Here is a 26,928-nt window from a genome sequence, read left to right as displayed (position 1 = left end):
AAATGCCTTTTAAATGTTGTTAATGTACCCGCCTCAACCACTTCCTCTGGCAGCTCATTCCATATGCGTACCACCCTCTGTTTAAAACAGGTCCCCTTTTATTCTTTCCCCTCTAACCTTAAACTGATGCCCTCTAGTCCGCAATTCCCCACCCTTGGGAAAAAGACTGAGTGTTTTCACTGTATCCATGCCTCTCATGACCTTATCCTCTTCTGTCTATCCCCCATCAGTCTCCTACGCTCTAAAGAAAAAAGTCCTAGCTTGTCCCACCTCTTCCTATAACTCAGACAGTTGAGTCCTGGCAACATCCTTGTAAATTTCTTCTGCACTCTTTCCAGTTTAATAACATCCTTCCTATAACAAGGTGACCAAAACTGAACACAATTCTCCAAGTGCAGCCTCACCAACAGCCTGTACAACTGCAACATCACTTCCCAACTTCTATACTTAATGCCCTGACTGATGAAGGCCAGTGTGCCAAAAGCTCCTACCTTGATTTGACTTTCCAAAATGCAAGACCTCACGCTTAGCTAAATTAAACTCCATTTGCCATTTCTCACCCACATCTCCAGATGATCAAGGTCCTGATGCAATTCCTTTTAAACTTCCTCACTGTCCACGATGCCTCCTATTTTAGTGTCATTTACAAACTTACTAATCATGCCTCGTACATTCTCATCCAAATCCATATTATCCATATGGATAATAAACAGTAATGGCCCAGCACTGACCCCTGAGGCACTCCACTAGTCACAGGTCTCCAATCCGATAACTATCCTTCCTCTACTACCCTCTGCTTCCTGCCATCGAGTCAATTGTGTCATCAATTTGCCAGTCCTCTGGCACCTCCTCAGTGACCAGAGAGATATTAAAAATTTTGGCCTGAACCTCTGTAATCTCCTCCCTCATCTCCCACAGGAGGTGATGACCTCCCTGCGACTCATGTGGACTTGGGGATTTATCTACTTTTAAACCTGCCAAAACCTCCAATACCTCCTCAGGCCCAATGTTAAACTGCTGAAAAACTCACAGTCCCTGTTCCTGAATTCTGTAGCTATGTCCTTCTTCTCCCAAGTGAAGTACAGACGGGAAGTACTTGTCTAACACTCTACCAATGTCCTCTGGGTCCACACACATATTGCCCGCTTGATTCTTAATGGGCCCTGCCCTTTCCTTGGTTATCCTATTCCCCTTAATATCCTTATGGAATATCTTGGGATTCTTCCTAATCTTACCCATCAGAGATTTCCATGCCCCCATCTCTGCTGTCCTAATTGCTATCTTAAATTCCTCCTGCCCATTTTATACTCCACTCTAATGTATTAAGTGAATCCTTTAGTTAATAGTGGAACTCTTTTTACATCCCTGTCCTACCTGAAGGTTCTTGGCCCTGGAAAGTTGAGTTGCCAATTCTGCATCTCCATACACCATGCCTTTATGATGGCAACAACATTGCCATTCCACAGACTCTACTGGGCCTGTATTCATGAGAGTTTAGGAGACGAGGGAGTGATCTGATTGTATCATATAAAATTCTCACAGGGCTGGATAGATTAGATGCAGGGAGGATGGTTTCCTTGGCTGGAGAGTCTAGAACCAGAGGACACAATCCCTGGATACAGGAGAGACCATTTAGGACTGAGACAAAGAAACCTTTCTTCATTCAAAAGTAGTGAACCTGTGGAATTCTCTGCCACAGGAGGCCAAGTCACTGACTATATTCAAGAAAGAGATTGAAAAGTTTTAGACATTAAAAGCATCAAAGGACATGGAGAAAGCGAAAGAGAGAGGGTCAGCTCTGAGCAGATTGAATGGCAGGGCAGGTTTGAAGGGCCATATGGATTACACCTACCCCTAGTTTCTATGTTGTGATGAAGACATAAAGAAGTATGCAGAAACCTATAGATAGTTTGGTTGGATGAGTAATAATTTGGCAGATAGAGTATAACATGCGCAAATGTAAAGTTTTCACTTTAGAATAGAATAGCCTTTATTGTCACGTACACTTGAATGAGTGCAGTGAAAAGTTTGTAATGAAGCCTTTTGGTGCCATCTTAGGTACAGAGGATCTAGGTATGAATACTTTTAAAAGTATGGATACTTTTTTAAAAAAAAGTTGTTATATAGTAAAAAACAGATTAAGATGAGAACAGTTGGAAAAGTCCCGAATGATAATAAGTGACCGTAAGTAATTAAGTTCCAGCCTGTATCTGCCGGCCGAGAGCTGGCCTCCATGTTGGCAGTCTCTACCCAAGACTCACTCCGCCACCACTCTGGGACTCGGTACGGGCTCACTCTGTCACAGGACTTGGCCCATGCTCACTCCAACAGGAAAGACAAAGAAAACAAATATTTCTTAAGAGGAGAATGTTTGCAGAATTCCAAGATGCAGAAGGATTTGGATGTTCTGCTTCATGGGTTAGAAAAATTTAGTACGTAAGTACAGCACATCATCAAGAAATTGAGCATCGAAGTGAGAATGTTTGTGAGAATCAAAGTGAGACAGCTTTGAAAGCTGTCTGCAGTTTTGATCTCTGTATTTAAGGATGGAAGTAAATACATTGAAGGTTGTTCAGAGGAGGTTTACTAGGTTGATGCCCGTAGTGAGTGGGTTGTCTTCTGAGAAATCCATTGGACAGACGGTGCTTGTATCCATTGCGTTTAGAAGAGAGGGGTGGTTTGATTCAAGTGATTCTGAATGGTCTTAAAAACATGCACATGGGAAGTATGATTCTTCTTGTAGGTCTGTCCAGAGCTTGAGACAACTGTTTTAAAATTAGGAGTTAGTTTTTCGGGACAGAGATGAGAATTTGGAACTCTGCTACCAAAGGATGTTCACTGATGATTGCTGCACAATGTTCACAGCCATTCTCAGATACGATGCGGTCCATGTTCAAAGCAGCAAGACCAGGAAAATCAACCAGGCTTGGGCTAAAATGTGGCAAATCCATGCCATTGAAATATATAGGATACTTAAGAGGCTTGACAGAGAAATACTGCGAGATTGTTTCCCCTCATGGGAGTGTCCAGGACTAGAGGGTAAATCTCAGAATAAAGGGGCACCAATTTAAGACTGAGATGAGGAGGAATTTCTTCTCTCAGAGTTTTGAGAGTCTTTGGAACTCCTTGCCCCAAAGAGCTGTGGGGGCAGAGTCCTTGTGTATATTTAAGGCTGAGATCGATAGATTCTTGCTCAAAGGTTAGGGAAAGGACAGGAAGATGGATGTGAGGAGTGTTGGATCAGCCATGATCCCATTGAATGGCAGAGCAGGCTGAAGGGGCCAAACGGCCAGCTCCTGTTCCTATTTTTCATGGTTTTAGGGTCATAAATACTAGACTCTCTCCAAAAGGTCAGAATACACCCTTTGACATTCAATGGCATTGCCATCACTGAATCCCCCAGTATCAACCTCCTGGGGGTTATCATTAACCAGAAACTGGATGTATCTAGCCATATTTTGTTTATTTCATTCCTGGGGTGTGGGAGTCACTGGCTGGGCCAGCATTTATTGCCCAACCCTAATTGCCCAGAGGGCAGTTAAGAGTCAGCCACATTGCTGTGGGTCTGGCATCACATGTAGGCCAGACAGGGTAAGGATGACCGTTTCCTTCCCCAAAGTGCATTAGTGAATCAGATGGGGGGGTTTCCAACAATTGGCAATGGATCCACGGTCGTCATTCGACTCTTAATCCCAGAGTTTTATTGTGTTCAAATTCTAACATCCGCTGTGGCAGGATTTGAACTCAGGTCCCCAGATCATTACCTGGATCTCTGGATTTATAGTCCACTAGGCCATCGCCTCCCCAGTAAGTGGCTACAAGGGCAGGTCAGAGGCTAGGAATACTGCAGTGAGTAACTCACCTCCTGACTCCCCAAACTTGCTTCCCATTGACAAGGCAGAAGTCCGGAGTGTGATAGAATGCTCCCACTTGCCTGGATGGGTGCATCTCCAAAAAGGACACCATCTAGGACAAAGCACCACATCCACAAACATCCACACCCTCCACCACCATCACTCAGTAACAGCAGTGTGTACTATCTACTAGATACACTGTGGTAACTCACTTAATGTACTTTGACAGTAATTCCAAACCTACACCCACCCTTTGTCACAACAAGGACAAGGGTAATTGTTGCAAAGGAACACAAGGTACAAAGTTCCTTTCCAAGTCTCACACCACCTTGATTCGGAGTTTTTTAAAAAAGATTCATTCACATTTGTGGATATCGCTGACTGGACCAGCATTTATTGCCCGTCCCTGGTTGCCCCTTGAGAAGGTATGTTTAGATTTTTTTAGATTAGATTACTTACAGTGTGGAAACAGGCCCTTCGGCCCAACAAGTCCACACCGACCCGCTGAAGCGCAACCCACCCATATCCCTACATTTATCCCTTTACCTAATGGTGTTCTGCATCTTGAACCACTGAAGTCTGTGTGCTGTAGGTAGACCCACAATGTCCTTAGAGAGAGAATTTCAGGATATTGACCCAATGACACTGAAGGAACGGTGCTCTATTTCAAAGTCAGGATAGTGAGAGGAACTTGCACGTTGTCATGTTTCATAGAACATAGAAGAATACAACGTAGAACAGCCCTCAATGTTGCACCGACCTGTAAACTATTCTCAGCTCATCCCCCTACACTATCCCATCATCATCCATGTGCTTATACAAGGATTGTTTAAATCTCCCCAATGTGGCTGAGTTGACTACATTAGCAGGAAGGGCATTCCATGCCCTTACCACTCTCTGAGTAAAGAACCTGCCTCTGACATCTGTCTTAAATCTATCACCCCTCAATTTGTAGCTATGCCCCCTTGTACAAGCTGACATCATCATCCTAGGAAAAAGACTTTCACTGTCTACCCTATCTAATCCTCTGATCATTTTGTGTCTCTCTATCAAATCCTCCCTTAGCCTTCTTCTTTCCAGTGAGATCAGACCCAAGTCTCTCAGCCTTTCCTCATAAGACCTTCCCTCCAGACCAGCCAACATCCTGGTAAATCTCCTCTGCACCTTTTCCAATGCTTCTACATCCTTCCTGTAATGGGGCGACCAGAACTGTACACAATATTCCAAGTGTGGCCGAACTAGTGTTTTGTGTAGTTGCAGCATGATATTGTGGCTCCGGAACTCAATCCCTCTACCAATGAAACCTAACACACCGTATGCCTTCTTAACAGCACTATCCATCTGGGTGGCAACTTTCAGGGATCTATGTACACGGACACCAAGATCCCTCTGCACATCCACACTACCAAGAATCTTTCCATTGACCCAGTATTCAGCCTTCCTGTTATTCTTCCCAATGCCCCTTATGATATTATAAACCTCAATAAGGTCACCCTCAACAGCGTGCACTCCAGTGAAAAATGTCCTAGCCTCTCCTTATAACTCAAACACTCCATTCCCGGCAACATCCTGGGAAATTTTTTTGGAACCCTCTCCAATTTAATAATATCCTTCCTGCAGCAGGGTGACCAGAACAGCACATTGTACTCCAGAAGGGACCTCACCAATGTCCAATACAACCTCAACATGACTTTCCAACTCATACACTCAAACAAGGCCTCCTTAACCAGCCTGTCTACCTGTGATACAAATTTCAAAGAGTTATGTACTGAACCCCTATCTCTGTGTTCCATAGCATTACCCTGGGCCCCACCTTTAATTGTATAAGCCCTGCTCTTGTTTGTTTTACCAAAATGCAGCACCTCACATTTATCCAAATTAAACTCCATCTGCCATTCCTCAGCCCATTGGCCCAATTGATCAAGATGCCTTTGTAATCTTAGATAATCATTTTCACTGTCCACTATGCCACCAATTTTTGTGCTATCCACAAACTTACTAACCGTACCTCCTTTATTCTCATCCAAATCATTCATGTAAATGTTATGAAGATGTGGGTGTACTGTACCTTTAAGAGAGCTAGAAGCTGGTAGAGCTACCTGACAGCACCAGCTGTTCTCAATAAGGTAACAATGTAATACCTGGTCAAAAGCTAAGTTAGGTGGTTGCCTGGAAATGACAAAAGAGATTTGAATTAGGCCAATCGGTTTAAAATTCTGGATCAGTGGTGCTGGAAGAGCACAGCAATTCAGGCAGCATCCGAGGACAGGCAAAATCGACGTTTCGGGCAAAAGCCCTTCATCAGGAATAAAAAGCTTTTTATTCCTGATGAAGGGCTTTTGCCCGAAACGTCGATTTTGCCTGTCCTCGGATGCTGCCTGAATTGCTGTGCTCTTCCAGCACCACTGATCCAGAATCTGGTTTCCAGCATCTGCAGTCATTGTTTTTACCCCAATCGGTTTAAAATATTACCTGAAAAATACCAAATTCCAATCAAGTTTAAATTGAGCATATTGACAATCTTAAAAGCGAATGACACAATCTGATGTTTTGGGCGTATAAGACCGTGGAAAATTGAACAGTTGAGAGGAGAACTGCCAGGCCACCAGTACATAAAAAGACTGCCTGAAAAGTAGCTCTCTTCAAGATACCTTTATCGACCAGTAACCTGTGAGGCAGAATCCCCCAAGAAGAAGAAAAGAAGGCCGAAATACCCAGAAGAACGAAAGCTGTCTAGTTTTGAGATATGTTTTAGAACATCGAACATGGAACATTACAGCGCAGTACAGGCCCATCGGCCCTCGATGTTGCGCCAACCTGTGGAACCAATCTGAAGCCCATCTAACCTACACTATTCCATTCTCATCCATATGCCTATCCAATGACCATTTAAATGCTCTTAACTTTGGAGTGTCTACTACAGTTGCAGGCAGTGTATTCCATGGCCCTACTACTCTCTGAGTAAAGAAACTGCCCCTGACATCTGTCCTATATCTATCACTCCTCAATTTAAAGCTATGTCCCCTTGTGCTAGCCATCACCATCCGAGGAAAAAGGCTCTCATTGTCCACCTATCTAACCCTTTGATTATTTTATATGTCTCAATTAAGTCACCTCTCAACCTTCTTCTCTTTAACCAAAACACCCTCAGGTCCCTCAACCTTTCCTCATAAGATCTTCCCTTCATACCCAAGAAACATCCTAGTATATCTCCTCTGAACCCTTTCCAAAACTTCCACATCCTTCCTGTAATGTGGTGACCAGAACTGTATGTAATAATCCAAATGTGGCCGCACCAGAGTTTTGTACAGCTGCAGCATGACCTCATGGTTCTGAAACTAAATCCCTCTACCAATAAAAGCTAATACACTGTATGCCTTCTTAACAAAGCTATCAACCTGGGTGGCAACTTTCAGGGATCTATGTCCATGGACACCGAGATCTCTCTGCTCATCTACACTATCAAGAATCTTACCATTAGCCCAGTACTCTGCATTCCTGTTACTCCTTCCAAAGTGAATCACCTGACACTTTTCCACATTAAACTCCATTTCCCAGCTCTCAGCCCCGCTCTGCAGCTTATCTATGTTTCTTTGTGACCCACAACATCCTTCAGCACTATCCACAACTCCACCGACCTCAGTGTCATCTGCAAATTTACTAACCCATCTTTCTACACCCTCATCCGAGTCATTTACATAAATGACAAACAACAGTGGACCCAAAATAGATCCTTGCGGTACCCCACTAGTAACTGAGCTCCAGGATGAATATTTCCCATCAGCCACCACCCTCTGTCTTCTTTCAGCTCACCAATTTCTGATCCAAACCACTACATTACCCACAATCCCATGTCTCTGTATTTTGTGCATTAGCCTACTGTGGGGAACCTTATCAAACACCTTACTGAAATCCATATACACCACATCAACTGATTTACCCTCATCCACCTGTTTGGTCACCTTCTCAGAGAACTCAATAAGGTTTGTGAGGCACAACCTACGTTCACAAAACAGTGTTGATTACCCCTAATCAACTTATTCATCTCTAGATGATTACAAATCCTATCTCTTATAACCCTTCCCAACACTTTACCCAAAACCAAGGTCAGGCTCACTGGTCTATAATTACCAGGGTTGTCTCTATTCCCCTTCTTGAACAAGGGAACCACATTTGCTATCCTCCAGTCTCCTGGCACTATTCCTGTAGACAATGACGACATAAAGATGTTCATGTGGTTTGTTTTGTAAATCAGAATCGGGAGTTTAATTGGATTAGTATTATAAAAGGGAAGGTAAAAGATAGGTTAGAGGAAGGACTTGTAAATAGTTGTTAGTTAATCAGTCTCTGTTATACTTTAAGAAATAATATTGTTAATTTTTACTTTAACTAGTTCTTGGCCTATCGAATTTTCACAGATTACTGCATGGGAAAATCTTTTCTGTGTTGCTGGTTGTAAATTAAGCAAGAGAGTTTACCCTGTGTCATAAAATAAATGACGAACACAAAGGTGGACCCAGTACTGATCCCTGTGGAACATCGCTGGTCACAGGCCTCCAATCCAATAACAATCCTCCACCATCGCCTTTTGTCTTCTACCATCAAACCAATTTTGTGTCCATTTGGCAAACTCACCCTGAATCCCTTGTGATCTAACGTTACTAATGAGTCTACCATGTTAAACATGGAAACTAGGAGGATGAAGGGGTGGCGCATTCAGCCTTTTTAGCTTGCTCTGCCAATCAATATGATCATGGCTAATCCTCTATCTCAATGCAATATTCCCACGTTCTCTCTGTACCCCTTGTTGTCTCTAAAATTTAAATAATTATGTATCTGCAGTAACTAATTAAGCCATCTTCAACCTTGCTTTTCAAAGCTACGGGTAGGGCAGTGGTCATGGGTTTGGAAGGTGCTATCTATGCAGCTTTGGTGAATTTCTGTAATGTACTTTGTAACAGTTCTCATTGATCCCCATTGGTTCCAGTTTTGCTAGGGCCCCTTGATCTGCATTCGGTCAAACACAGCCTTAATGTCAAGGGCATTAACTCTCCCTTCACCTTTGGAATTCAGCTCTTTTGTCCCTGTTTGAAGGAATAAGGACCAGTAACAAAAAAGGGTTTGTGAAAACAAAAGGGTGTTTTCTGATTTGGTGTCAATAAGCAAGGAAACAACAAGTGCCTTTTGGAGCTGAGATGCTTATAATTGAGGTGATTGAGGGGAGGTAGAGAGTCGCTGACTGGATGCTCAGGGTAAGAGCCAAAGGATCGAGCCCAGCAGGGATTGGAGGAGGAGGGTGTCACTGTTTATCTTCAGAAGAATATGGTTAATACTGCACTGTTAATCTATCTACTTTAATGTCCATGGTCACTCTGGGCCTTAATCCAGAACCTTTCTTTGCTCTAGCAACTGGCATTCCACATTAACAGATGCTTCAGCACTCAAACAGTGGGCAGGTTTGGATACATGTGAAGTGTAATCTGTGTGTGTTCAGCTCATGAACTAGGGAGACTGCAAAATATTGTTAATAATTCAAGTCAGCCAACGAGTGTGGAATAACAGTTCCTTTATTAAAGATGTGATAGGTCAGCAAGATCTTGGAATTATCCAGTTGTTTAGTGTAAGCTCAGCAGAAAGGCTTTGCAGTTTAGGAGAGGCTGCACTGATAATTGCTGAGATTCAGGACATTGTGATCAGGTGTCCACCTGAAACTTTCCCTTTGGTATTCAGGTGAAGCCAGTGCAAGTGTCCCACCCTCCTGCTACCTGACTGTCCAATCAGTGTACACAAGACATGAAATCCACACTGATGCTGTGTGGGTCTGGGGTCTCTGTCCATGCTGCAAGCTCCTTTGTTGAACTGTACTTGTAGTAATTTGTGCCGACAAATATGAAGATGCCCTCAGTGTTACACATCGCACCATCCACATGGGAATGACCAATCTGGAACCCATTACCTAAAACTCTGGGTGTCTGTTCCAGATTGACACTCTGCACCTGATTACCTGCAACATCACAGAGGAAGAAAGGTTAAAAAGAACAGGTTTTGTTTTTAACCAGCAACTTTCATAATCTCAGAACATCATAAACTCATTCCTTTACAAAAGGGAAGAACTTTACAAAGTAGAGTTTCTCTTGTAATGTTTGAAATGAAGCAGCCAGTTTACACATGGTGAGATCCCAGATAAAATAATCACCTTTAAACGTGAACAAGACAGCAACAGGCTGTGTAATCCTTCCTTAAATAAGGTCACCATTGTCCAACCGGTCCGTATGGCTGCTCTCATTAGAGAGAGACAACGGCAGGAGGTTTGACCTAATGGTCCCCAATCCTCAGGTGAAGGGAGAGGTTGTGAAGGAGAATCCTTCCTGGTAAGCTCAGCTAGTGAGACTATTGAACCCACATTGCTGGTGTTATTCTGCACTGCAACCAGCTGACCAGGTGAGTGAATAAAGTTGGCTTTGTCTGTATCCCAATGCCCTCGCCAGTATGCAAAATGGAAGAACAGTTAGTGAGAAGATATCAGAGGACTCCTGAAGTACTTGTGTGGATATCATGGACTGCCTGCCTCTTCCCCCTGAGTATTCTGCCTCCATGCTGACACCCAGTGGGGTCACCATTTCCCTGAACATATGACCGATGTAGATGTCAAACTGGGGAATGCATCAAAGTGACTTAAATTGTCGCTCAAAGTCCAATGCCAGAGGTCACATGTCTGCAGCTAGGGGCACTCTGGCACACATAGCCATCTGTGTCACATTTAGCACCAACTGGGGGACATGCTTCCCATGCAGCGGAACTGGCTTGCCTTGCCTTTACTTTAGTCTTTGGATACATTGTGACTGGAGAGCAACAAGAAGACATTTTATTTAAGCTTGATTTTATTTCAATGCATTGTTCTTCTTCACTTTATTCTCTATAAAGAGCTGCTATATTTTAATACTGACCCTCTGACAGTGCGGCACTCCCTCAGCACTGACACTCTGACAGTGCGGCACTCCCTCAGCACTGACACTCTGACAGTGCGGCACTCCCTCAGCACTGACCCTCTGACAATACGGCATTCCCTCAGTACTGACCCTCCGGCAGTACGGCACTCCCTCAGTACTGACCCTCCGGCAGTACGGCACTCCCTCAGTACTGACCCTCCGGCAGTACGGCACTCCCTCAGTACTGACCCTCCGGCAGTACGGCACTCCCTCAGTACTGACCCTCCCTCAGCACTGACCCTCAGACTGTACACTGCTCCCTCAGCATTGATCCTCCAATAGTGTGCCACTCCTTCAGCACTGACCTTCAGACAGTGCAGCACTCCCTCAGCACTGACTTTCAGACAGTGCAGTGCTCCCTGAGCACCAACCCTTCAACAATGTGGTAATCTTGAAGTTGTTAAAATAACAGACTACATTGAGACTTTTCACAGAGATCACTGTAACATAAATATTTGTCTTACCCCTGATGACATAGAGAAGAGATGTTCCTGGGCATATAAATGTTGCATCAACACCTGCACCGGAGATTCCCAGCTCTTCTGTGATAGGTTTGGGATAGCCTTCAATCAAGGTGTACTGTGCCTCAGCTTTGTAAATGAATAATTGTGATCCCTGAAAGTCAAAGAAACAATTTTCGAGAATTTATTGTGTTAAACTTTAAATCATTTCCATTCATGAAAGACAGAAATGTAAACACAAGAGAGAGTCAATGAGGGTCATGCAATTGGTGTGGTGCACATGGATAGTTGAAGAGCATTTGATATTTTGTCCATGACTCTGTTGTGGACCAGGTTGCAACTCAGGGAATAAAAGGGACAGTATTCACATGGAAACAAAACTGTTTTTCACATTAGAGGAACATTTTATAGTGGAGATCCCCAGGGCCAGTGTTAACACCCTTGCTTTTTCTGGTAAACAGTAATGATCTAGATCTTGGTGTGTGGGGACTAGTTGAAAGTTTGCAGAGTTTATGAAACGTGGAAGTATTTTGAACTGTGGCTTCATCCTAAACACAGCGTTGATGAGAAGGAGCAGCAAGCTTAAAAGAGTGTGATGAGGAGGGAGTGGCTTCATTCTGAACAGACAGCTGATATAGGCTGAATGTGAAAATAGCCTGGTAATCACAGAGTAGTTAGTCTGACATCTGTGGTAGGGAAATTTATTACAAAATATTATGAGGGACAGGAATAATCACTAGAAAGGCATAGATTGATCGGGGATAGTCAGCACAGATTTTTTTAGAGGGAGATCTTGTCTGACTAATTTAATTGATGTTTTTCAAAAGGTCACTAAATAGGTTGATGAGGGCAGTGCAGTTGATGTGGTTTATATAGTCTCAGTAAAGCCTTTGACAAGGTCCCACATGGAAGGCTGGTCCAAAACGTCAGAGCCCATGGGATCCAAGGCAAGTTAGCAAACTGGATCCAAAATTGGCTTATAGACAGGCGGCACAGGGGGATGGTGGAGGGATGATTCTGTGATTAGAAGCCTGTGACCAACAGTGTATCACAAGGATCTTTGCTGTTTGTTATGTATTAATGAGTTGGATGTGAATAAGAATGTTTAATCAGTAAGTTTGTAGACAACATGAAAATTGGTGGGTGTTGTAGATAGTGAGGAGGATTGTCTCAAGCTACTGTCTGATATTGATCAGCTGGTAAATTGGGCAGAGCTATGGCAGATGGAATTTAATCCTGATAAGTGTGAGGTGATGCATTTTGGGAGGTCTAATAAGGAAAGGATATGCACAGTGAATGGTCAGTCCCTGGGATTACTGAAAAACCAAATAAACAAGACCATAGGTCCCTGAAGGTGTCTGCATGGATAGACAGGGTGGGGAAGAAGGTATACAGCAAGCTGGCCTTCATTATCCAGGGTATACAATATCAGAGCAAGGAAATCTTGTTACAACTTAATAAAGCATTGGTTAGGCCACAGATGGAACACTGTGTGCAATTCTGATTGCCACAATATTGGATGGAAATGATTATATTGGAGAGGGTGCAGAGGAGATTCACCAGGATGCTGCCTGGGATGGAAAGGCTCAGTTATGAAGAGAGACTGGATAGGCTGGGTTTGTTTTCCATGGAGCGGGGAAGCTGAGGGGGGATCTGATTGATGTATACAAAACTATGAGAGATATAGACAGAATAGATCATGAGAATCTTTTCCCCATGGCAGGCATGTTTAAGACCAGATGGGATAAATTTAAGGTGAGGAGCAAGTGGTTTAGAGGAGATCTGAGAGAATTCACCCCTCCAGTAGAAATTTGGAAGGCACTGCCTGAGAGAGTGGTGGAGGCAGGTACTCTGACACCACTGAAGGAGCATCTGGATGAGCACTTAAAACACCAGGCTATAGTAGGTTATGGACTAAGTGCAGTAGATGGGATTAATGTAGTTTAGTGTTTGGTGGTCAGCATGCACATGGTGGGCTGAAGGTCTAATTCGATATTCTATAACTCTAGCAATTGGGGATGAGAGAGGCATTCCTGTGCAGTAAACGTAACCCCAGCATGGTGTTTTAGCTCTTGGTGCCAGGGTCAATGAGATCACAGAGAGGCTGCAGGATGTCTTTTTGGGAAAGGGGCGGGAGTGTGACTGCCAGAGGTCATGGTCCAGCAATGACAGCCAGGAAGAAGGAGGATGGCAGAGTTGGGAAGAAATTAAAACAACAGGAGCTCAGGAGCAAGAAGCTCAGAATTACACCCAGTGCCATGTGCTAGCGATCAGAAGAACAGGAGGGGTGGCTGGAGAACTGGTATAGGAGGGAGGGCCTGAGATTTCAGAGGCTTTGGAACTGGTTCTGAGGTAAGTGGAACAAGCTGGACAGGTTACAGCTTAATGAGACTGGGAGTGATATCCTCACGGGTATTTACAAGGGCTGCTAGGGTGGGTTTAAACCAGATCATCATCGGGACGGGAACCTCAGGGGGAACCCAAACTGGAAAGCAGTTCAGCTGGTAACAGGAAGTTGAAAAGCTGCAAGGGAGATCAGAACACAGGAGAAACGTCAGCCTAAAGGATATGGGGGAGAAAGCAGGTACAGGCTACTAAGTCGGATAACGAACCACGATCAGATTGTACAGCAGAAAAGACTCGAAGGCTGAATGGCCAGCTCTTGCTCCTGTTTTCTCAGTTTCTATGAAACAAAGCTAAGCATCGAGTACGCTTTAAAAGTGGAATAATGTCAAAAAAAGGCAAGATAATTTGATCTAAAGACGCAATTAATGATACATGGATATGACCCAATTATCACTACAGAACCATGGCAGCAAGGCGATCAGGACTTGGAGCTGATTATTTAAAGGTATTCGACACTTGGGAAGGAAGGACAAGAAGGAAAAGGAGATAGAGTTGTGCTGGAATTCTGTATCCTAGAGGACTGTGGAGACTCAGTCTTTGAGTTTATTTCAGGTAGAGGTTGATAAGTTTTGGATTTGGTTTTGGAGATTGAACACTTCAATGTCCTTTACCCATTCCATCAGCCAGCATTATATGAAATGGCACAGCGGACCATGCAACTTGAGAGATCTACTCATGATCCCACTTATATATATACACACAGATTAATGAGGACAGATTGTGGAAATTCCTGAAGGTGTCGTCAGACCAGGGGCTGTTACTTACCTGGATAAAGTACATCTTCTTGTTCCAGGTGAAAACTCCATCGATTTTGCCGTGCAGTGATGGCCAGGTAGAATGAATTTGCCATGGGTGCCAGCCATCTTTTTTGGAGTCCAGACGAAAGTACACATTAGCTGGAAAGACCAATAGAAGCAGCCAGGATGAGGAGAGCCTTGTCAGAAAGTGAATACTCCCACACCAAGCCCAACATTGTGAGAAATCTCTGTAATCAGTGGGAGACAATGGTCTACATCCAGGTTAAAGTCCTGGGGTCCTGGGTTCAAATCCCACCATGGCAGATGGTGGAATTAGAATTCAATAAAAATCTGGAATTAAGAATCTATTGAAGACCAGGAAGTTGTTGTCTATTGTCAGAAAAAAAAGTTTTGTTTGCTAATGCCTTTGAGGGAAATCTGCCAACCTTATCCGGTCTGGCATCTTTGTGACTCCAGACCCACAGCAATGTGATTGACTTTTAACTGCCCTCTGCATATTTAGGAATGGACAATAAATACTGGGCCAGTCAGTGACACTCATATCCCATAATCAAATAAAAAAAATCAGGGAGATACCAGACTCCCGCTCATCCCTGTCTGACTGTGGTATTCCCAATTTTATTTTGGAAACCATGAGTTCCCAGGTGTTGGAGTCAAGTCTCATGCATCCTTCAATCCCACGTTCATGGCCGTTCTTTAAGTGAGAATTGAAAGAGTTTGGTGCAGCCACAATACTGTACCACGATGGACCTGTTTCCTTCACTGAATGTGCACTGGCAGGAGTTGATGAATACACAGGAAGAAGCTCTGACCCTTTTTTACTTCTGATGGAATGTCACTAACAAAGGGATAAAATTCGGGTTCTCTATTCAATGATGCTGCCAGACCCATTGAGTTTCTCCAGCCTTGTTCAATTCCCAGCATCTGTTTTTGTTGAATAATTCCACTTAACCGAGAGACAGATAATCAGGATTTCACAAAGTACAGGGCAGCAGACAGCTGTCTGAACTCGAAAGCTCAGCCACCAACTGAATGGAGTATTCCCACTGAATGGAGTATTCCCACTGAATGGAGCATTCCCACTGAATGTGATACTCACCTCGGAATGCGTAAACTCTTCCGAGTTCATCTTCATTAAACTCATCAAAGGACCGGTTACTGCAACGGTTATAAATGGAAGGATCTGCAGTTTTGTTCCCATGGCCTGTGGATGAGAGAAAAAGTCCATAATATCCCAGTTCTGGAGTTAATATCCAGCCTGAACTTTCCATGTTTCTAAAACAGGAGCAATAACAAACTTCTCACCTCGACCTTCACACCGCATGAAGTAATTCCGTGCATCCTTGGGGTAGTTCTCAAATGCCTGGCCAGTGTGAGGGTTGAACCGAGTGAAGTTTGACCCTTGGAAGCAGTAATGACGATCAATCCACCTCATGGCTGCTGTGCACTGATGTGTCCCTGTCCATGTTCTCACCTTCACTGTGTTGGTGCTGAGATCAAACAGGTATGTGGTATCTCCTGCAAACACAAGTGTAGAAAGAGGCTACAGTACTGGGGTAGTGCTGAGGGAGTGCCACACTGTCGGAGGGTCAGAGCTGAGGGAGTGACACACTGTCAGAGGGTCAGTGCTGAGAGAGGGCCGCACTTTCAGAGGGTCAGTGCTGAGGGAGTGCCACACTGTCTGAGGGACAGTGCTGATGGAGTGTGCACTGTCAGAGGATCAGTGCTGAGGGAGTGCTGCACTGTCAGAGGGTCAGTGCTGAGGGAGCGCCGCACTGTCAGAGGGTCAGTGCTGAGGGAGTGCCACACTGAGGGTCAGTGCTGAGGGAGTGCTGCACTGTCAGAGGGTCAGTGCTGAGGGAGTGCCACACTGAGGATCAGTGCTGAGGGAGTGCCGCACTGTCGGAGGGTCAGTGCTGAGGGACCGCCACACTGTCGGAGGGTCAGTGCTGAGGGAGTACCGCACTGTCGGAGGGTCAGTGCTGAGGGAGTACCGCACTGTCGGAGGGTCAGTGCTGAGGGAGTACCGCACTGTCGGAGGGTCAGTGCTGAGGGAGTGCCGCACTGTCGGAGGGTCAGTGCTGAGGGAGCGCCGCACTGTCAGAGGGTCAGTGCTGAGGGAGTGCCACACTGAGGGTCAGTGCTGAGGGAGTGCTGCACTGTCAGAGGGTCAGTGCTGAGGGAGTGCCACACTGAGGATCAGTGCTGAGGGAGTGCCGCACTGTCGGAGGGTCAGTGCTGAGGGACCGCCACACTGTCGGAGGGTCAGTGCTGAGGGAGTACCGCACTGTCGGAGGGTCAGTGCTGAGGGAGTACCGCACTGTCGGAGGGTCAGTGCTGAGGGAGTACCGCACTGTCGGAGGGTCAGTGCTGAGGGAGTGCCGCACTGTCGGAGGGTCAGTGCTGAGGGAGTGCCGCACTGTCGGAGGGTCAGTGCTGAGGGAGTGCCGCACTGTCGGAGGGTCAGTGCGGAGGGAGTGCCGCACTGTTGGAGGGTCAGTGCTGAGGGAGTGCCGCACTGTCGGAGGGTCAGTGCTGAGGGAATGTTGCACTGTCGGAGGGTCAATGCGGAGGGAGTGCCGCACTGTTGGAGGGTCAGTGCTGAGGGAGTGTTGCACTGTCAGAGGGTCAGTGCTGAGGGAGTACCGCACTGTCGGAGGGTCAGTGCTGAGGGAGTGCTGCACTGTCGGAGGGTCAGTGCTGAGGGAGTGCTGCACTGTCGGAGGGTCAGTGCTGAGGGAGTGCCGCACTGTCGGAGGGTCAGTTTTGAGGGAGTGCCGCACTGTCAGAGTGTCAGTGCTGAGGGAGTGCCGCAATGTCGGAGGGTCACTGCTGAGGGAGTGCCACACTGTCAAAGGGTCAGAGCTGAGGGAGTGCCGCACTGTAGGAGGGTCAGTACTGAGGGAGTGCCGCACTGTTGGAGGGTCAGTGCTGAGGGAGTTCTGCACTGTCAGAGGGTCAGTGCTGAGGGAGTGCCGCACTCTTGGATGGTCAGTGCTGAGGGAGTGCTGCACTGTCGGAGGGTCAGTGCTGAGGGAGGGGGTTCTGTCGGAGGGTCAGTGCTGAGGGAGTGTCGCACTGTCAGAGGGTCAGTGCTGAGGGAGTGCCGCACTGTTGGATGGTCAGTGCTGAGGGAGTGCTGCACTGTCGGAGGGTCAGTGCTGAGGGAGTGGGCTCTGCCAGAGAGTCAGTGCTGAGGGAGTGGGCGCTATCGGTGGGTCCGTGCTGAGGTATTGCCGCACTGTCAGAGGGTCAGTGCTGAGGGAGTGCTGCACTGTCGGAGGGTCAGTGCTGAGGGAGTGCTGCACTGTCGGAGTGTCAGTGCTGAGTGAGTGCCGCACTGTCGGAGGGTCAGTGCTGATGGAGTTCTGCACTGTCAGAGGGTCAGTGCTGAGGGAGTGCTGCACTGTTGGACGGTCAGTGCTGAGGGAGTGGGCTCTGTTGGAGGGTCAGTGCTGAGGGAGTGTCGCACTGTCAGAGGGTCAGTGCTGAGGGAGTGGGCGCTATCGGAGGGTTCGTGCTGGGGGAGTGCCGCACTGTCAGAGAGTCAGTGCTGAGGGAGTGGGCGCTATCGGAGGGTCCGTGCTGAGGGAGTGCCGCACTGTCAGAGGGTCAGTGCTGAGGGAGTGCCGCACTGTCAGCGGTTCAGTGCTGAGGGAGTGGGCGCTATCGGAGGGTCAGTGCTGAGGGAGTGGGCGCTATCGGAGGGTCAGTGCTGAGGGAGCGGGTGCTATCGGAGGGTCCGTACTGAGGGAGTGCTGCACTGTCGGAGGGTCAGTGCTGAGGTAGTTCTGCACTGTCAGAGGGTCAGTGCTGAGGGAGTGCTGCACTGTTGGATGGTCAGTGCAGAGGGAGTGCTGGACTGTCGGAGGGTCAGTGCAGAGGGAGTGGGCGCTATCGGAGGGTCCGTGCTGAGGGAGCGCCGCACTGTCAGAGAGTCAGTGCTGAGGGAGTTCTGCACTGTTGGATGGTCAGTGCTGAGGGAGTGCTGCATGTCGGATGGTCAGTGCTGAGGGAGTGCTGCACTGTAGGAGTGTCGGTGCTGAGGGAGTGCCGCACTGTTGGAGGGTCAGTGCTGAGGGAGTTCTGCACTGTCAGAGGGTCAGTGCTAAGGGAGTGCTGCACTGTTGGATGGTCAGTGCTGAGGGAGTGCTGCACTGTCGGAGGGTCAGTGCTGAGGGAGTGGGCACTATCGGAGAGTCCGTGCTGAGGGAGTGCCGTGCTGTCAGAGGGTCAGTGCTGAGGGAGCGGGTGCTATCGGAGGGTCCGTACTGAGGGAGTGCTGCACTGTCGGAGGGTCAGTGCTGAGGTAGTTCTGCACTGTCAGAGGGTCAGTGCTGAGGGAGTGCTGCACTGTTGGATGGTCAGTGCAGAGGGAGTGCTGGACTGTCGGAGGGTCAGTGCAGAGGGAGTGGGCGCTATCGGAGGGTCCGTGCTGAGGGAGCGCCGCACTGTCAGAGAGTCAGTGCTGAGGGAGTTCTGCACTGTTGGATGGTCAGTGCTGAGGGAGTGCTGCATGTCGGATGGTCAGTGCTGAGGCAGTACTGCACTGTAGGAGTGTCGGTGCTGAGGGAGTGCCGCACTGTTGGAGGGTCAGTGCTGAGGGAGTTCTGCACTGTCAGAGGGTCAGTGCTAAGGGAGTGCTGCACTGTTGGATGGTCAGTGCTGAGGGAGTGCTGCACTGTCGGAGGGTCAGTGCTGAGGGAGTGGGCGCTATCGAAGAGTCCGTGCTGAGGGAGTGCCGTGCTGTCAGAGGGTCAGTGCTGAGGGAGTACCGCACTGTCTGAGGGTCAGTGCTGAGGGAGCGGGCACTATCAGTGGGTCAGTGCTGAGGGAGTGGGCGCTATCAGAGGGTCAGTGCTGAGGGAGTGGGCGCTATCAGAGGGTCAGTGCTGAGGGAGCGGGCACTATCTGAGGGTCAGTGCTGAGGGAATGCTGCATTGTCGGAGGGTCAGAACTGAGGGAGTGCCACACTGTCGGAGGGTAAGTGCTGAGTGAGTGCCGCACTATTGGAGGGTCAGTGCTGAGGGAGTGCTGCACTATTGGATGGTCAGTGCTGAGGGAGTGCTGCACTGTTGGATGGTCAGTGCTGAGGGAGTGCTGCACTGTTGGATGGTCAGTGCTGAGGGAGTGCTGCACTGTCGGATGGTCAGTGCTGAGGGAGTGCTGCACTGTCGGAAGGTCATGTCCCACTTCAGGGAATGGTTTTACCTTTGAAGAAAAGCACAGAATCATGTTGACACTCTCCCTCAGGACACTCGACTGCAGCTCCCAAATTATCCGGAACTTCATGGAATTTGTCTTGAATGAGGAACTGGCCTTCTGGTTTATTGCCATTGTATTGCCAGACATGATTCCCCTGAAAAACAAGAAGTGTTTAATGAGTGATTTGAAAGTGAAAGCTGGAATTGAATCTTGTCCCTGAAATCATTAAATATTGCTGAACAAGTTGAGAAGATCTGTGGGAAGCGTAATATGTTTGTGGTTTTGCAAATATTGTTTTTCTTCACCAATCTCTGTCCCCTCCAATCCAGTATTCTTTCCAAGGGGGGTGGCTGTCACTGGCTGGGCAGGCATTTATTGCCTATCTTGGAGCCACTGGGTTTTTGTGATCAGAGTTGAGAGTGTGGTGCTGGAAAAGCACAGCAGGTCAGACAACGTCTGAGGAGCAGAAGAAACGATGTTTTGGGCAAAAGCCCTTCATCAGTCTACCTTGAAGAAGAACATTCTGTCATGCTGCTCTGGTGAGTTTTTATGGTGCATCCGGAATGCTGCATCGATGTGATCCGGTAATCCGGGCCAGGTTTCATTGATGAATTTGGCTGCAGCACGGAACCCTTTCCACAGAAACGCATCTATCAGACAACACAAGCAGACTGTTAGGAAGCTCAGCATCAAGGTTTTCTCTCTGCTCTCGTACATAAGAAAGATTAACAACAATTTTTTTTATTTTTACAGCAACTTCAACAGAATAAAACATCCCATGGAGCAATATTTAAACATAAATTGGTCAAAGACCGAAAGAGGGGCAGAGCAAAGTAGAGAGACGGAGGGAGAGAGAGAGAGAGAAAGATGGAGAAAGAGGTAGGGAGAGGGAGAGGTACAAAGTGGGAAGGAGAAAGAGGCAGCGAGGCAGAGAGGTTTAAGGAAGGAACCAGGAGGTGGAGCCATGACCACCAATGATAGAATGGTTTAATTTGGGGACACCCAGAACCCAGCGATTCAGCTGAGACTGAATTAGCATAAACATATCTGAGTTCAGCATCACCTTCTTACTCGTGTACCAATCCCCCTTACCCATCTCTTTCCATTCTTTCCATAAGCAAGGTTTGAGAACAATGGACAGTACAGCATAGGAACGCAATTTTTGTTTTATGAGGGAAGACTCCTTTCCCAGTCTGGGCCTGGGCTTTGATGTTGAAGTGAAAACAAACTGAGTTTGTCCAATCTCTGCTCAGAACGAAGACCCTCCAAACTAGACATCATCCTGGTAACCGTATCTGTACTCGTTCTGAAACCTCCCCATCCTTCTGGTCATGTGGTGACCAGGACTGTATGCAATGAGATGTTGAATGAGGACTGGATGACGTTTGGCTCATGTCACCCTGTCACTGACCCATTTCTAGTCCAGCATCTAATCGTAGGCCAGAATCTAAATTGGGTTTGGTTCCCAAAACCTGACGAAGCAAACAGACCAACAGTTTGTGCTGAGTTACTGACCTCGGGAATCAGATGCTTTTGGTCTTGAAATAAACAAAATGATTTGGTTTTGTTTTGCCATGGGATGTGGGTATTGTTGGTAAGCCCAGCTTTTGTTGCTCATCTCTAATTGCCCTTAAACTGAGGAGTTTGCTCAGCTTTTCTAGAGGGTGGTTAAGAGTCTGGAGCCACATGTAGGCCAGACCAGGTAAGGAAGGCAGATCCTCCTCCCTAAAGGGCATTAGTGACCCAGATGGGTTTTTACAACAATCAATGATGTTACATGGTCACTATCACTGAAAGACGCTCTTTCCATTAATTAATTTGTTAATTGAATGTAAATTCTATCAGCTGCTATTGGTGACCGTTGGCCCCATGTTCTCAGAAGGTCTGCCTTTGGCACTAGATTACAAACCAGTACACCATCATCTCTCCTAAATGTGAATGGTTTTTTTGTTCTGTGTGGGAAGTTGAACCACGAGGGAAATCTCCTCTTCCAAACTGGGTCCGGGCCCGGCCTATGATCTCACCTCGGAAAAAGTAGGTAACTCCTTGCTCATCCAGGGTGATTGCATCAAACCCGAGACCATCACAGCGATTGGGAAAACCTGAAGAAATAAATTGTGAACACTTAATGAAAGGACATTAAATAAACATAATGGTCAGGAATCTGGAACCCACTGATATCCTGACAAAATCAGCTGAAAAAGTCTTTATTCATTGCCTTCCTACATGGTGTTACCGGAGATCAGGGATTCAGTTGACTGAGATTTGCTTCTTTCGGACCAGGTGGGAGTGCCCTCAGCCAATAGCATTGGGAAAGGAATGCTGCAATCTGATTCGTTGCAATGTGTCAGTGATACATAACTGGGCTGAAATGACCAAAGAGGGAGATTTCAGATGTTAGGATTCCATGGACTAACGGGGTGGGTCTATCCTATAGGGTGAGTGAATATACGGATGACTCTCACTGCCTGAAGACTCACTCTCAGAGCAGATATTCAATGTTGCTTTCTTTCCACAACTAATGGCAAAGCAAACAGGCGATAGTCCAGAGAAACTGCACCTGGCACAGTTTTCAACAACAATAAATCCTAGAAGGGGGCTGGCCGCATTAAATTTAGAAACGAATGATAAGCCAGGATCAGTTAAAAGCTACATAGCATTTGGACATTGATATAATAATCATCATAAAAGGATCTAATTTAAGGGAGATTTTGAAAGGGAGAAATCCGAGCCAGTTATATGATGCTAGATTTGGAAAGATTGTCTTCCTTGAGACAAGACAGAGACTGTCCACCATAAACTGGGCAAATTTGTTTACGGGTAAAACGACAGGAGGCCAATGCAAATGGTTCAAAAAGGAATTTGTAAAGCAACATCAGTTTATATCTGTTAGAGACCACGAGCTCCACTTCATAAAAAAACACAGCCATGGTCAACAAAGGAGGGTAGGCAACGGCCTAGTCATGTTATTGCGTGATTATTAGTCCAGAAACCCAGCTAATGTCCTGGAGACCAGCAGATAGTGGAATTTGGTTTCAATACTAAAGATAACTTTAATTAAGAATCTACTGATGACAATGAGACCATTGTCAATTCTCAACAAAAACCTATCTGGTTCTTAATCTCCTTCAGGGAAGGAAATTTGCCATCATTACCTGGTCTGATCTACAAGTGACTCCAGACCCACAGCAATGTGGCTGACTCGCAACTCTGACAGGGGGAAGCAAGCCACACTGTTCACAAGCAACAAAGGGTCAGGCAGTCATGCCAGTCATGCCCATGCCCAGGGTGAATTTAAGAAAAGTTAAAACACAAGAGAAAGCTGAAAGCAGAAGTGTGTAATTGCTGGAATTTTGTAAGGACTGCAGATGCTGGATGTCAGAGTCAATAAAATGTGGAGCTGAAAAGGCGCATCAGGTAAGACAGTATCACAGGCCCCTCTGACAGGTCAGGCAGTAACACAGGCCCCTTGGGCAGGTCAGGCAGTATCACAGGCCCCTCGGACAGGTCAGACAGTATCAGAGGCCTCTCTGACAGGTCAGACAGTATCAGAGGCCCCTTAGGCAGGTCAGATTGTATCACAGGCCCCTCGGACAGGTCAGACAGTATCAGAGGCCTCTCTGACAGGTCAGACAGTATCACAGGCCCCTTAGACAGGTCAGATTGTATCACAGGCCCCTCGGACAGGTCAGACGGTATCACAGGCCCCTTAGGCAGGTCAGATTGTATCACAGGCCCCTCGGACAGGTCAGACAGTATCAGAGGCCTCTCTGACAGGTCAGACAGTATCACAGGCCCCTTAGACAGGTCAGATTGTATCACAGGCCCCTCGGACAGGTCAGATTGTATCACAGGACCCTCGGACAGGTCAGACAGTATCACAGGCCTCTCCGACAGGTCAGACAGTATCACAGGCCCCTTGGACAGGTCAGATTGTATCACAGGCCCCTTGGACTGGTCAGACAGTATCACAGGCCTCTCTGACAGGTCAGACAGTATCACAGGCCCCTTGGACAGGTCAGATTGTATCACAGGCCCCTCGCACAGGTCAGGCAGTATCACAGGGCCCTCGGACAGGTCAGATTGTATCACAGGCCCCTCGGACAGGTCAGACAGTATCACAGGCCCCTTGGGCAGGTCAGGCAGTATCACAGGCCCCTCGGACAGGTCAGACAGTATCACAGGCCCCTCGGACTGGTCTGAATATATCACAGGCCCCTCGGACTGGTCAGACAGTATCACAGGCCTCTCTGACAGGTTAGACAGTATCACAAGCCCCTTGGACAGGTCAGACAGTATCACAGGCCCCTCAGACAGGTCAGACGGTATCACAGGCCCCTCGCACAGGTCAGACGGTATCACAGGCCTCTTGGACAAGTCAGACAGTATTGGAGGCCTCTCTGACAGGTCAGACAGTATCACAGACCCCTCGGACAGGTCAGACAGTATCACAGGCCCCTCGGACAGATCAGACAGTATCACGGGCCACTCGGACAGGTCAGACAGTATCACGAGCACTTCGGACGGGTCAGACAGTATCACAGGCCCCTCGGACGGGTCAGACAGTATCACAGGCCCCTCGGACAGGTCAGACAGTATCACGGGCCCTTCAGACAGGTCTGACAGTATCACGGGCCCTTCAGACAGGTCTGACAGTATCACAGGCCCCTCAGATGATGTCTGACCTGCTGTTCCTTTCCAGCTCCACATTTTATCAAGTGTCTAATTGCTGTCACTTATGGAGGGGATTACGAGTCACATGCCTCCAGAGTAGATTTGGGAAATTTGGAATTCTCTTTGGCAAATGTTAACTGATGATTGAAGGATTGATTGTCAGTTTTAAATCTGAGATTGACAGGTTTTGTTCACCATTAAAGGATATCAGGTGTAAAGTTGGGTAGACAGAGTTCAGTTGCAGGTCAGCTATGACCTTACTGAATGACGGGGCTGAGGTGAGTGAGGTAAATTGCCTCCTGGTGTACACAGAGGAGAGGAGCCAAGTGGAGACAAACCTGCACGGCTGGGGTGGGCGTGCTCCTGCCTCAGCTCATCTTCCGTAATGTTTGGTAGGTGCTTCATCCTGGAATTAAAGAACAAATCATCACATTCTCAATCATTCTTTATTCTGAAGAACAATTTTTAATTGTACTCCTTTCAATTTACTATCCTCCAGCAGAAATAAATTCCCTTTCTTTAGAATTGTAGCCTAGAGCTCTCCTGCAGTCTCCTTTTCTACCTTCCCCTCTATCAGTCTCAATCAGAGAATGGAGCAAAGGATCCAGAAGTAAAAGCAATTTTCTTTCTCTCTTGTTCCTGACCTGAGTACAGCCTCAAGCTCTTCAATTCTGTGCATTTATTTGATCATCTCATAGTTTGGTTTGAAGCTACACAAAAGAAATCTGGGAGTTTTGGCATTTAACGAGTTTAATTCACATGTTTTTGCTAAGTCCTGGCATAAATCATTTTAAAACGGACAGTGGACAAACTCAGTCGCCTTTTTGGTCAGTTAACGGCATGTCCTTAACTTTCAGTAAGGAAACAGTTTAACAGTTGGCAGCATGGTACTCTGCAGGAGCTTGGCACAAAGGCATTACTCACCAGGGGTAAGAGAAGCTGAGGACCACAGCCCAGGACAGACACAATCCTCCCAGCAGAAGCTTCATGGTCACTTGGTAGATCTGTCTGGACTGAGTGTTGTGCCCAAGCCTGGGGCTTTATATATCCAGTTCTGCAGCCTCGTTTCAAAATAAACAGATGGCAAGGTCCTTCCAGAGAACAGAGGTCAGAACAAACAGTACCTGACTCACCATCTCTTTCGAAAGGTATTTGATAAAGTTGCACATATCAGATTTGTTCACAAAGCTAACACGCGTGAAGTTAAAGGGACAGCAACAGAATGGGCACAAAGTTGGCAAAGGGCCAGAGAGCGGGAGGAAGAGCAGAACACAATCAGGATCCCTATGGCATGGAGTCAGGGCCATGGCACTTAATGAACTGAGTACATGGGCATCATTTCAACGTTAGAAAATGGCAGAGAAGGTGGAATAGATTGGAGGGAGGAGGACAGGGGCACACCTACAGAGAAGAAAGCCAGGCTGGTGAAAAGGTGAGATGTCAGGCAGATAAAATATAATTCAGGGAAGAGTGAAGCGATACATATTTGAAAGAAGTGTGCAAAGAGACAATGCAAACTAAGGAGGACATTCCAGTTGTGAGTGCTGGAATAGAGTGACCTGGGGCTCTATGTGCACAAGTGGCTGGGCAGGTTGACAAAGTGGTTCACAGGCTGACAGATCTCGAGCTCCTAAACACAGGCACAGAGTACAAAGTGATGCTGAACCTTCATACACCAGATTCAGATCAAGCTGGAGGATTATTTCCAGTTCTGCCTCAGTGCTTTCACAAATTATTTCTGAAGTGAATGTGGCAAGGACGGGAGAAGCAGGAGTTGTTTTGATTGGAGCTGACCAGGTTAAGATGAGATTTGATTTGAGCTGACAAAGTAATGAATGATTCTGATGGAGTCAATAAGGAGAAGCTGTTTCCAGTGGAGGGAGGGTCAGTGACAATCGGCACTGCTTTAACAAAGGGCACTGCTTTAACAAAAGGCACTGCTTTAACAATAGATACTGCTTTAACAATAGTTACTGCTTTAACAAAGGGCACTGCTTTAACAATAGTTACTGCTTTAACAAAGGGCACTGCTTTAACAATAGTTACTGCTTTAACAAAGGGCACTGCTTTAACAAAGGGCACTGCTTTAACAATAGATACTGCTTTAACAATAGTTACTGCTTTAACAAAGGGCACTGCTTTAACAATAGTTACTGCTTTAACAAAGGGCACTGCTTTAACAAAGGGCACTGCTTTAACAATAGTTACTGCTTTAACAAAGGGCACTGCTTTAACAAAAGGCACTGCTTTAACAATAGATACTGCTTTAACAATAGTTACTGCTTTAACAAAGGGCACTGCTTTAACAATAGTTACTGCTTTAACAAAGGGCACTGCTTTAACAAAGGGCACTGCTTTAACAATAGATACTGCTTTAACAAAGGGCACTGCTTTAACAAAGGGCACTGCTTTAACAATAGTTACTGCTTTAACAAAGGGCACTGCTTTAACAAAGGGCACTGCTTTAACAATAGTTACTGCTTTAACAATAGTTACTGCTTTAACAATAGATACTGCTTTAACAATGGGCACTGCTTTAACGAAGGACACTGCTTTAACAATAGATACTGCTTTAACAATA

At 46.6% G+C, this 26,928-nt stretch overlaps 1 protein-coding gene across 1 annotated transcript; it reads right to left on the bottom strand.

The window, feature by feature from the left end:
- Positions 1-9,403: 9,403 nt before the first annotated feature.
- On the bottom strand, positions 9,404-25,383 carry hpxa (hemopexin a). The gene is made up of 10 exons (XM_043692579.2): positions 25,272-25,383; positions 24,686-24,753; positions 21,698-21,775; positions 20,181-20,323; positions 19,680-19,827; positions 15,774-15,986; positions 15,568-15,672; positions 14,476-14,606; positions 11,308-11,458; positions 9,404-9,858 (listed from the first exon to the last, which is right to left on the bottom strand). The coding sequence occupies exons 1-10, from the start codon at positions 25,334-25,336 to the stop codon at positions 9,632-9,634; spliced, it is 1,329 nt and encodes a 442-aa protein (XP_043548514.2). The 5' UTR covers positions 25,337-25,383; the 3' UTR covers positions 9,404-9,631.
- Positions 25,384-26,928: the final 1,545 nt, after the last annotated feature.

This window comes from Chiloscyllium plagiosum, unplaced genomic scaffold (genome assembly GCF_037043375.1).
Source record: "Chiloscyllium plagiosum isolate Xiang-an unplaced genomic scaffold, Cpla_swu_hap1 HiC_scaffold_6, whole genome shotgun sequence".
NCBI classification, from domain to species: Eukaryota; Metazoa; Chordata; class Chondrichthyes; order Orectolobiformes; family Hemiscylliidae; genus Chiloscyllium; species Chiloscyllium plagiosum.
Note: the sequence above shows the minus strand (reverse complement) of the source record. Positions and strands in the feature narration are given on the sequence as shown.

Bases quoted from the DNA above. Each gene is read 5' to 3' on its own strand.
- hpxa (XM_043692579.2), bottom strand. From the start codon at position 25,336: ATGAAGCTTCTGCTGGGAGGATTGTGTCTGTCCTGGGCTGTGGTCCTC. The intron at 21,776-24,685 runs GTTTGTCTCCAC...TTATTTCTTCAG, and splicing joins CGCCCACCCCAGCCGTGCAG to GTTTTCCCAATCGCTGTGAT. The intron at 11,459-14,475 runs GTAAGTAACAGC...TTTGACTTTCAG, and splicing joins AGAAGATGTACTTTATCCAG to GGATCACAATTATTCATTTA.